Genomic DNA, 12768 nt, shown 5'->3' with positions numbered 1-12768 from the left:
ATAGCAGTGTAATATACTGAAGGTAATACTAATATAATGCTAATAATGATTATAAGGGGTAACAAGGAAGCTGGAGATGTTTAGTTGCGGTTAATATAATGCTATTAATGATTATAAGTGGAAACAAGGATGTTGGTGATGTTTAGTTGTTGCTAAGGATGATAATTAGTGGTAATAAGGCTCGGTTTGTAGATAAATTTGGACTGCAGCCTATAGAACATTTTTTTTTTTTTTTTTTTTATCTATTTTTATTTTAAGGCATGGTAGATTTAGCACACTATGAATTAACTTAAATGAGAGTTATTGCTATCTGGAACAGTTAATTAACAGTATCAGTTAAGCTAAGCTATTAAGAAGTATTGTAATATATGGACGACATTATAAATATGACGCTAATGATGTCTATAAGTGGATGATAACTAGTAAAATAAGGCTTGGTTAACAGATTAATTTCAATTGAAGATTTTTTTTAGCTTATTCGCTTGGGTTACTGCATAAGGTATTAAGTTTAAAAATTGTACAATTGTTCTTTTAAGCTTGCATAAGTTATTAAGCTAAAAAATTGTACAATTATAAAAATATAAAAATAAAAAAAAAAAAATAAAAAAAAATAATAATAATAATAATAATAAAAGAGGTAGAGGGATAGGGACTTGAAATAATTACATAATTAATGGTTACATGTATTTCGATCAGTCAGAAGATACGCCCTTGGATGAGGAACAGGTCGGGAATATTTTTTGCCCGCTTAGACTTCATTCAGGTAGAGCGCTAGGAAATATGGCGCTGTGTATATACTTAGGTTGGATATTTTTATTTTTATTTCTCTTTTTTTTTTTTTTTTTTTTTTTTTTTTTTTTCTCACCCTGCCCTTCCCTGGGTCACTACACTGCCTGGAGAACCAACAAAATATTACGTATCTGTATCTGTATAAGGGTATAATGGATAATGGAATAATTTAATTAGGAATATGTCCAATTATTTAACTATACTTACTCTAAACGTTAAAGGCCTAAACAGCCCTCATAAACGCAGAATGTTAGAGCATGAAATGGTGAAATCAAAAGCTGCAGTGGTATGTCTTCAAGAGACACATTTGTGTCTTAAGAATCCACCTAAATTTAAAATTAAAGACTACCCCCAAAGTTTTCACTCTATGTTTACGACCAAAAGTAAAGGGGTATCAATTTATTTTCATTGCGATTGGTGTTTTATTCCTGATAAACAATACATTAGGAATGATGGGAGACTGTTGATTTTGGTTGGATTACTAAACGGATTACAAGTAACTATAGTGTCACTATATGCACCAAATGATAAGCAAAAATCGTTTCTCACTATGACCTTTCGAAAGATAGAGCAATATAGGGTGGGACATATATTTATCTGTGGGGATTTTAATTGTGTTCCAGACCCCTCTTTCGATATCAAAAGAGTAGAGGATAAACCTCCGAAACAGTCATCAGTTTACCTTGGTAAATATTTAAGGAATTTATTGCATGATTTTGATTACTATGACCTTTGGCGTAATCTTTACCCAAGTGAGAGGGACTTTACTTACTACTCAATTGCACATAAAATTTTTACTAGAATAGACCTCTGTCTGTTGGACATTAAAACCTTGCCCTTTGCAATTAGCGCACAAATAGGTTCAATAACGTGGTCAGACCATGCGCCTCTAAGCATTAAGATAAAAGTGCCATTTTCTGTAAGGGGGAAGAGCTCTTGGCGCCTAAATGAGAGCTTATTAGATAGTGAAGAATATCTCCCAAAGTTGCAATCTCAGGTAGAAATGTTTTTCAGAAATCATGTTAACTGCCAGACTAATGTCACTACTCAATGGTTAGCCCATAAGGCAGTTATAAGAGGCATGTTAATACAGCAAGGAGCAAGGGTAAAGAGATTACGGTCACAGGAAATGAGCAAATTAGAATTAGAGTTGACAAAGATGGAGGCCACTCATAAAGCTGCCCCTACTTCACGTTCACATTCACAACTGATGATGATAAAGTCAGCCTTACAAGATTTACAACTATTAGAGACAGGGAAGCATATGAGACTATTAAACCAATCACATTATGCTATGGGGAATAAAGCGGGTAGACTTTTAGCTAATAAAGTTAAACAAAAAAAATTACAAGTTAAAATCCCTTATATTGTCTCAAAAAGGAATGATAAATTATATAATCCTCAAGATATAGCAAATGAACTGGCAAATTACTATTCAGAGCTCTATCAATTAGAGAGAGATATTAATACATATCAGCCAAAGGAGGAGGAGATCAAAATTTTTTTGGAGAAGGCAAATTTGCCTAGGTTAACACCACTTCAATGTACCTCCCTTGATAAACCATTTGAGGAAGAAGAGGTAGCAGTAGCAATAAATTCCCTCACTAAACATAAGGCTCCCGGGCCTGATGGGTTTTCAAATTATTACTATATAAAATTAGCAAAACAACTGATCCCTACTCTTACGAAACTTTTCAATTTTATAAAAGTTACTGGTGCCATTCCCCAAGAAATGTTGGAAGCAAATATCGTGGCTTTACCGAAACCTAACAAACCGCCTATACAGAGTGAAAATTTAAGACCGATATCCCTACTTAATACGGATATTAAGATCTACGCTAAATTGATAGCTTCACGAATTAAACACCTCCTCCCGGATCTTATCTCGGAGGAACAAGCAGGGTTTACACCTGGAAAACAGATAGGGGATAATACTAGACATTTTGTGAACTTGGTGGAATGGGCAAACACTTCATCACAACAAGGATTAATTTTAGCATTAGATGCTGAAAAAGCATTCGATCGTTTACATTGGGGGTATATGTCACTTACGCTTATTAAAATGGGTTTCCCATTAAATTTTTTAGCAAGCATATTAGCCCTATATCAAAATCCTAGTGCAAGAGTGCTTAATACTGGCTTTTTTTCTGACAAAATAAAAATAAGTAACGGCTCTCGTCAAGGTTGTCCCCTTTCCCCTCTCATTTTTATTATATGTATGGAACCTGTAGTAAGGATGATTAAACAAGATAATAATATCAAAGGGTTGATTACACCAGGGGGTATTAAAAAAATAGCGTTGTTTGCGGACGATATTCTGCTCTTTATTAAAGACCCAGAGTCTTCTTTACCAGCACTGATTAAACTACTAATAGAATATGGGCAGGTATCGTATTATAAAAATAACATAGCTAAAACACAGGCACTACCTATTAAATTACAACAAACAGTTATAGATAAATTGAAGCTACAATATAAATTTGATTGGCGTACTTCATTTATAAAATATTTGGGAATTAAACTTACTAAAGCAGCTAAAACATTAATTAAAGTAAACCATTATCCAATGCTTCAACAAATTAAAAATACAATGGCAAAGTGGGAAGGTTTGGAGATTTCATGGCTGGGACGAATAAATCTTATTAAAATGATGATACTACCTCAGATACTATATCTCTTTAGAACATTACCCATAGCACTCTCTAACAAATTACTTAAACAGATTCAGAGCACTATAAATGCTCACATTTGGAAGAGGAAACCCCCAAGAGTGGCACGAGGGAGTTCAGGTCTTTCATATGTAAAAGGGGGCCTGGGAATGCCAGACATTAAAATATATTATAGAGCATTCTTTTTAGCAGAAGGGTTTAGACTACTTAGAATGAGAAAAACCTCTCAATACCCAATTTGGCTAACATTTGAAAATGCATGCTTAGATGCAAATAATATAACATACTACTTATGGACAGGCTCGGTTCCCCAGTCTCCTTTAAAACCCATGTTACAAAGCACAGAACTCTTACTAAGAATATGGAAAAAATGGTGTCCATGTGTAATAAATCTTAATTTGATGTTTAAAGCTGCACCAATAATGGCGTTAGCAGCTCTTTCTTTGGACCTTCAAATGAGAAGGTGGCTAGAGAAGGGGGTAAGACAAATAGGCAATTTAATGATCGGGCCACAAGTAAAATTATTTCCTAATCTTCAAAAAGAATTTAACTTAGATGCTAAAGAGATGTTCGTATACTTAAGGATTAAGAATATGATAAAGGCATATGCTATGGATAATCCAGATAATGAGGCAAATATCTTACCCTCACCAGAATTTATTTTGTCACGTAAGTCTATTAAACCATTTTCTTGGTGTTATAATGCACTGATTGAAAGCGAGGCACCAGAAAAATTAAAATATATGATTAAATGGGAGAATGAAATTGGAAAGCAATTTTCAAGGAGAGATTGGCACTTAGCTATGTTTAGCACCAAGCAAGCCTCACGTAGCTTATCGTTATGGGAGGCGTACTGTAAGGTGACAATGAGGTGGTACTTGGTACCGCAAAGATTAGCACATATGTATGCTGACTCATCAAGGCTGTGTTGGAGGTGTGAGAAAGAAGATGGTTCTATGCTGCATATTTTTTGGGAGTGTCTATATTTAAGAGAGTTTTGGAAGCGAATTCAGAATTTAATATATGAAAAAACAAAGCTTTTGATTCCATTGCATGCGGAGAAACTCGTACTTCATATTATTCCTGGGATTAATACACATGCTCACAGAAAGGTAATTTTAAATATCCTTACGGCAGCAAAAATAGCCCTAGCAGGCAACTGGAAGCAGAAAGCTATTCCTTCAGATGAGGCAGTATATGCTAAAATGAACAAGATTAGCTCATATGAAAAAATGGCCAGTGAAGTTAATGGATGTCTCGACAAGTATAAAAAAGAATGGTACAGTTGGATAAAAAACGACTGAACTATGCTCTTTATATAGATATAGAGGGATTAAATAGAGTACATAAAGGTAATGGGTGACTAACCATGGTTGGGCGGGGGGAATGGTGGTGAGGGTTTTTTTTTTTTTTTTTTTTTTTTTTTTTTTGTGTTTGTTTGTTTGTTTGTTTGTTTTTTCTTGGATGTTGTTTAGTTAAGGAAATTAAAAAAATGTAAATTAATTGGTAATTGATACTGCAACAAATTAAAGGGAGTATATTACAATTGTAAGATAGATGAGAAAAAGATAAACCAGAAAGAAGGCATTCATTTTTCTCTTCTTTTCTTCTTTTTTTTTTTTATAATAGGAATATAAGATGAATATAAATGATTACAATGTTAATGAACAATACTAAGGCAATGTTATAATGTAATGATTACAATATTAATGAATGATATAAAAGGCAGTGTTATAATACAATGGGGAAAATGTGCTATTCAACTGTGTTGTACTGCGTGTTAATACTCTTTTTGGAATTAATAAAAACTATAATTGGAAAAAAATAAAAGCTATTTTTATTCATTTGCAGAATAGTAGGGCTGGAAAGGTTTTTAACATTTATTGCATTTTTAATGTGGGATGCACTTAAAACATGAAGCCTTGAAATATCCATCTAACAGTTCTAATACAGTGAAAGTAATGTAACGAGGAGCCAGGCAATGTATGGTTAAACACATATAGATCCATTTTTCCTTTACCCCTTATTAAAAAGAGGTGCAATACAGCTTTTTTTTTTCTTCTTCATATCTCCTCTGATGTCACCTAGAATAAAGGCTTAGCAAATGATGTTGCTCCAAGTATAGTACAGGTGAACGATGTTATCAGTTACAGTTTCCCAGAGATGCAGTGCTCATTCCTCGTCCACATTCCTACGCGGATTCAAGGAAGCTTTTAATGCTGTTAGAATGTTGCCCGTGATTCTATGATGCTGCATTAGCCATTACTGACATTCTTATACATGTGGAAATTATATATCCATTCATAGTCCTGCCTATACGAAGCACCTTGATAATCCAGTTTTCTGGACACACTTGGGATAACTAAACATGGTTGCCTCTGGTGGGTTTGGGGAAACATCTATAATATCAATGACCATGCACTGAACTGTAAGACATAGTTTTCTTAATGAGTAGACACATACACTTGACATTTAAAGAGGACTGTGTCTTAGCTGCTTCAGTAAATTGCAGAATCCTGCATGATTTACTACAGGGGAAAGCTACATATAGACTGTAAGCATATCGCATTTTGGTATTTGTACTCTGCCGGGCAATTTATTTAAAATGAGCAGCTTTCGCAGACTGTGCATAGATATGATATCACAAAGTACTGACTGGTGACAGTGTCATTACGTAAAACCAGATTGGTCAAGCAAATCACGGTTACTCCATCCCTGTGACAATGACTTTAAACGTTTTGGTGGGATGAGGGGCTTACAGATTATATTCATGAATGTATGCCATAAAATGCATTTAGGCTCCTCTTACTCACTTAACTAACACCAGACAGGGGAGCTACCTTGATGCCTGTGCAGTCCATTATTTAAGGTGCCTTGAAATGTGTGAGATGTTAACCGTAGGAGGAGTGTTCCTTTGAATCCTGAATAGGTAAAAGATGCAGGTCACGTGACATCTCCCTAATGGTTACTTACTGATGTGAAAATGTAATTTCAAATTTAAGGCCAGAGAACTTAAACTGAAAGGATGGCTGACTTACAGGATTTTTCTGGTTCAGCTGTTTTGACCTTAAATTTGAAATTCATTTTGACCTTAAATTTGTTAGACTGCACATGATGGGAACGATCACTGATGTGAGTGCCTGTGTTGAACATATTCATGGACCCCTTTCTTGAGCGGCAATACACAGCAATGAGACTATAGGTAAGAAACATCTTTAATCCCCCAACTCCCAAACAAAGACCCATTATGCCCCACAGAGACAACAAAAAAATCCAAAAAACACAACTGGCTTAATAACTATTTTTTGTTGTCCTCGTATTGTCATGCTCTGTTTAATATTAGACATTGGAATAGGATAATGGCCTACTTCAGAAAAGTAAGACAAAAAAAACAAAACAAAAAAAAAACATTATGTAAAGAGGATCTTCATGCACACGAAGGGCCAGCTGTGCCTATGGCATGGAGCTTGCCTGTGCTAGATGTAGAATTAATCAGAATTTTTTTTTCTGATGGGTTACTCGTTCTTTAGCAAGCCTTCTCCTACCATTCTCAGCCTCGGAAAGAATAAAAGAATGCAAACAAATGTAACAGCTCAGTAAGACACATTAAAACAAATCATATAATGCAACAATTCCACCTAAAACCATAAGCAAGTGGCTGAGACCTTACTATGGGATCTATATAAATAAGATCAGAAAATAATATTTACTGAAATAATATAATTTAACATCTATACAATACATGTAAAGTGCAATACAAATAATAAAAAAAAAACATTATCTTATCTGCCTTTCAATTTATCTTGCTTAGAAAGAAACAAGAAGATCCCAATGTAGATATAGCCAGTTTTCTATAGAAACAAGGTGTGGAGTCACTTTAAGTTCAGCTCAGCATATCCCTTGCTTCATGAAATATGCATTGTTGAAGACCTCTCTGATCTTCATGGGATGGAGGTTAATGTGTTAGCCACAAGATGTGTTATCCTCATGGCCAACAGTAGCAAAACAAATAAAGAGGAAGAAAGGGTCAAACAGATATAGCTCTTCTCCCCGACCCTGTCACCTCCTCACCTCTACTGCAAGGATCGAGAATATGCTTTGGTGGTGAATCATAACTCAGTATCTTATTTCTCAGTAGTGAGGCGGCTGACAAGCAGCTCACGCACCGATATCCAAGAATCAAATTCACTGAGAGACCCCACCAAAAACGCAGTGCCCCTCTCCAAACTACAGCTGCTACCTCAAACTTTTTAAAGTAAACCACAAGTCAGTTAGCATACACAGATAATTGGATCATCAATTAAAGACATTTGTTACATAAGTCACATTTTCGACTGGTCTTTGTGTCAAATATTGCATTAACAAAAATAGAATAAATGTATATTTCTAGGTAAACAAAAAAAAACTTTTTTTTACTGCACCATTAAAAATATAACAGAGTTATGCATAGAATATGTTATATTCTAGGTTTCGTAAACACGCTTTCTCATGCAAAAATACATTTACTTCGCAACCATTCTATAAAGGTCATCGAACATAATCTACCATATAACTGCGTTTGCCAGACACTCTGTAGCAGTGAGCACCTCATTGCTCCAGTATTCCACAGTGCTATTAGGGCTAAAGGCTGTCAGTTTCCATAACACCCTTCATTGGGAATCCTCACTCATCAAAACATGGTACACCTTGTGTGACCATCTCAATGGCTCCAAATTTGGAAAAGAAATGAGGTGATTGATACGAATTATGAGAGAAATCTACTCTTGCTACCTTTGAATTAATGCCTCTCCAATATGTCCAAGACTGGCCTTAATTAACCACTTCTAAAATAAAAATTGATTTAAAAAAATAACAATAATCCAGGAAACTTGACTCCATGTTGACCTACCAGGTGATCATACTGTCTTACTGACAAAGATGGAAAAAATCTAAAGTGAGGAGGCCTATGTCTACTAACCTTAATGCTATATAAATAAATTCTACATGCTTCATTCTGAAGACTCCTAAAACGACTGGCCAACCCCCTCTTAAAAGAAATCTAGCATCCAATGCCCCAGCATTTGCCTAGAACAAAATTAATAATCATCATCATAAAAAAATCACTTAAGTGATAAGACTATATCTTGGGTATATCATTATAGTCAGAATGATTTATTTTTGCATATACATGCTATTTGCACTGTATACTACAGGATATCAAAGGAATTATTCATAATATTCAGATTTTCAACGTAGATGAACACAGGATATCAAAGGAATAATTAATATATCTCCTATTTCCAACGTAGATGAACATTTTTTACAAGTTCATACATGGGGGAAACCTCGTACCAATCATATAAAACATGCTTTGATTTTACCCCATCAGTACTGAAATGCGTGTTAGTGCTTCCAGTGTTTAAATGGATACATCTGGCATTTAATATATTCCCTTTTTAATCTCTCAACATAAAACAGTACTGCAAACACTGCATATACTGTACTTAAAATGCAGCTTAACCAATTAGCATTAACCAGTATGTAGACCCAGATGCTTAAAACTGCCGCTACAAAATTCTCAAACATTATAAATGGGAAGAAGCAAATTGCTTTGCATGTAATAGCACTTGCAATAAACCTTCCTTTCTTCATGCAATTTTTCCCATCTGTTAATGGAGTGGAAGTTTAAAATCTATTACTCCCAGAAGGGGACTTACCCAGCTGGACATCGATAACACTTGGCTGGTTCACCACAGGGAAGAGTGGTTGAGGAGGCTTGGCCGTTACTAAAGCTAAAAAAAAAAAAAGAAAAGAAAAGAGGAAATAGTTATTAACTATGAGATAAATGACAGAATCAGTAACATTCTATCAAACATTTTGCTACAACTGATACAATGTAAACATCATCACAGAGTGGGGTCTACCACGATTCTGTGTGTACAGAGTATTTGTGACTGTTCATTTTATGTCTCTGTGTATTATTACACAGGAGAAGCGTCTGATAGGAACATTTTCCAGGTGTCACAAAATTTAGAGTATAGCACTGGTCTTTGGCTACGCACTTCCCGAACATCATACATGCTGTAGATACTAGACTTTACTATGATGCACCATCTGAGAAAGTGCATATTTAATATCCAGCTCTGCCCCATAGTCCAGAGGGGAGTGAGGGTTGGAACCTCTGGTGCTTTCCCAATTCTAATATTATTGCCAACTGATGCTAGAAAAATCGGGCGATGCAGCGATGCTAATGCCTGGATCAAAATCATTTGTCACCATTTTGTAAATTAGTCACTTTGGAAACTCTGTTATTTGTAAGTTAAATAGAAGTTTTTAAAAAAAACTGTTCCAAAACAGATTTCCTTCATAGCAGGATTAACCATAAAACGACCTAAGGCCCAGGCATTAGACATGGGCCACAGAACTATTAATTTGTTTTCTCCCACTACCATTTATCCATGTCAACAATGAAGGGGGCACCCAAAACCAACCATGGAAGCTCAATCCTTCTCGAATATTTGTAAAACACATGGAAATCACATTTCAGCCCCTAAAGATATATCAGTTTTTTTTGGTTAAACCATGATTACCATTCAAAAATAAGTGTACCTCAATTGATTCAGTATATTTATATTCATCATATTTAGCAGTGACTATGTAATATCATATCATTTGATGTCACTAGACCGATTTTCCTTCTCATCGTTACAATGACTGTTTCCATTTAAAAGGCATTGCATATATAGCAATGGAAAAAATACAAACACTATTATTTTAGGCAGTGTGTCTATTTTAAGCTTGGGTTTTTCATATTATAGACATGTGACACATGGGACCACACGTTAAGAACTATAATTAAAATAGTTCTTCTCTGTCACCAACTGATCCCTGCCACAGCTCGTGGCTGGAATAAAAATAATAAAGATTCCCTACACATAAACTACGTATACAGTTAAAATATTCCACTGACAATTGCCGATATTTGAGATTTTATTTTCCCAGCCTGGAAATTACACTTATCTGCAGTATCCATAACTGATACTGATATACTTTTAGGAACATTAGTAATATAATAATTATATGTATTTCAAAGTACTTCAAAGTAATGTGTATTTTAAATTACTTTTCTAGTTTTCAGTACTTTTCTGGGGTCTAGATATTATAATGACCAAACTTAATCGTAATAATTTAATTGAGCTCAGAAGAGTGAAATGATGGCTTGATCTATCAAGCCTGAGACTTGTGATTTATTTGATATTGCAGCTAGATTCCTATCCACTGAATTATCTCACAGAATCAGAAGGAAGTGCTCCAAAGAGCTGATAGATGCTTATAACGGTGGTAAGTTTTTGTGCCAGTAGGTACATAATGAGCTGATTTCCAGAGCAATTGATTCTTTAAAGAAACACTATAGTCACCCAAACCACTTTGTGCAAATTAAGTGGTCTGGGTGCAGTGTCCCTGTAATGTAAACATTGCAGTTTTTTGAGAAACTACAATGTTTACGTTGGAATGTGAAGTCCATCCCTAGTGGATGTCAGTATGACAGCCACTAGAGGAGCTTCCATGGTACTGACTGAGTAAAATTCTGTCATGTGATGTAAAAGCCCCATAGGAAAGCATTGATTCAATTAGGTCTGCAATGCTTCTCTATCAGGAACATTGGATTGGACTTCGGAAGAGCCCCTCCTCTGATATGCCACCAAGGGAGGAGAGCTGAGCAACACCAAGAGAGCCTCTGTGCTTGAGCAAGGCAAGTAATTTTTTTAACATTTTTTTTTGCATCGGGGGGTGGAGGAGAGAGTAAAAGAACACTATAGCGTTAGGAAAACATTTTTGTGTTCCTAACCCTATAGTGTTCCTTTAATGTGAGAAAATGTATCTCCAAAATACAAATTCTAGCATTGAGAAGACAGATCTTTGTTAGGTAGGCAAATCTATCAAGCTTTAAAGGGACCATCTACTGCCCAAATCCACCACGACCAAAAAAGATCAGTAGACATGCCTCCAATCAAAACATGCATGCATTTAATTATGCGTGCTTTTATTTATTATATATCTAAAAACAGCTTGCAAAATCTTCAGATATCTAGTCTGAAGCCATTGCAATCTCTCCCCTTCTCACCCAGACCAGACTTTCTGTGGTTGTCCAATCGCAGAATTCCCAATTCTCAATGAGGCAGGTGCTAAACAACCACGGGAAGGACCAGTAGACTGATTTACAGACAGAGAATTGTAACAAGATTAATTTATGAATGTGCCAATTTTTCAAATATTGAAATCTGCACTTTTTTGAAGAAAAATAAAAAAAAATCAATCCAGCAAATTGAAGCTCTTACGGAATCTGGATTGCCTCTTTAAGAGGTCAGTTGTTTTAACAGGTATTTATATTTGTGAGAGCTCCATTCCGAAATAATGCACGTGTTAGTCAGTATTAAATGTATCCAAATCTAGCCGACAAATTAAATATCTGTTGGGGATGTGGACAACTACACATATAGCAGAGTTACTCTAACCCATGTGTAGTCAACCTGGGTCAGAGTAACTCTGCTATACTAGTGGGCAGTTTGGGATTATAGATGGGTGGTGTTGGATTCTGCTGAAAACCCCCAGTGGGCCACAATGTATGTGGGCCTAGGCCGGCAGGAGAGATCATTCCATCTCCCCTTCCAACCCATGCAGAGCCAGCCTTACTGGCCCACTGGCACTTAGTTCCAGCGGAGGGAGGTAAAGGCCTGGCAGGCTCTGTGTTCCTCGCGCGAGCAGGCTGGTTGGAGCATTGCCACGCATTACCATGGCAACGCTCCGATACAATGCTGTGCTCACAGAAGGACAGGAGAGTCAGCCTGCAGCTGGAGGAACTGCAAGCTAAAGTGAACATGACACCACTGGACCACCAGGGCTTTCAGCATTATATCCCCCGTCCCTGGTAAAAGGTAAGAAGAAGGGAGGGGGAGACATTAAGATAGAGAGAGATTTTCACATCTCACCCACCTGCATACAGCATGTGCTCCTTTCACACACAAACATACACTACACTGCCCCCCTCCCACACACACACACTAACTACACCCTTCACACACAGCACACTTCACACTCGGGGCTTGTCACCAGTGGGGTACCTCAGGGATCTGTACTTGGACCCATTCTCTTTAATATTTGTATTAGTGATATTGCAGAATGTCTTGATGGTAAGGTATGTCTTTTTGCGGATGATACTAAGATATGTAACAGGGTTGATGTTCCAGGAGGGATAAGCCAAATGGCAAATGATTTAGGTAAACTAGAAAAATGGTCAGAGTTGTGGCAACTGACATTTAATGTGGATAAG

General features: G+C 36.1%; 1 protein-coding gene across 1 annotated transcript in view; it reads right to left on the bottom strand.

Moving 5' to 3' along the window:
- IL1RAPL2 (interleukin 1 receptor accessory protein like 2) overlaps nucleotides 1-12768 on the bottom strand; it is a 671170-nt gene that overhangs the window by 208033 nt on the left and 450369 nt on the right. Inside the window, exon 6 of the mRNA XM_063431954.1 lies at nucleotides 9155-9229. Within this exon, the coding sequence (XP_063288024.1) occupies nucleotides 9155-9229 (75 nt within the window). The remainder of the gene's footprint in view (nucleotides 1-9154; nucleotides 9230-12768) is intronic.

Source organism: Pelobates fuscus, chromosome 9 (genome assembly GCF_036172605.1).
Source record: "Pelobates fuscus isolate aPelFus1 chromosome 9, aPelFus1.pri, whole genome shotgun sequence".
NCBI lineage: Eukaryota > Metazoa > Chordata > Amphibia > Anura > Pelobatidae > Pelobates > Pelobates fuscus.
Note: the sequence above shows the minus strand (reverse complement) of the source record. Positions and strands in the feature narration are given on the sequence as shown.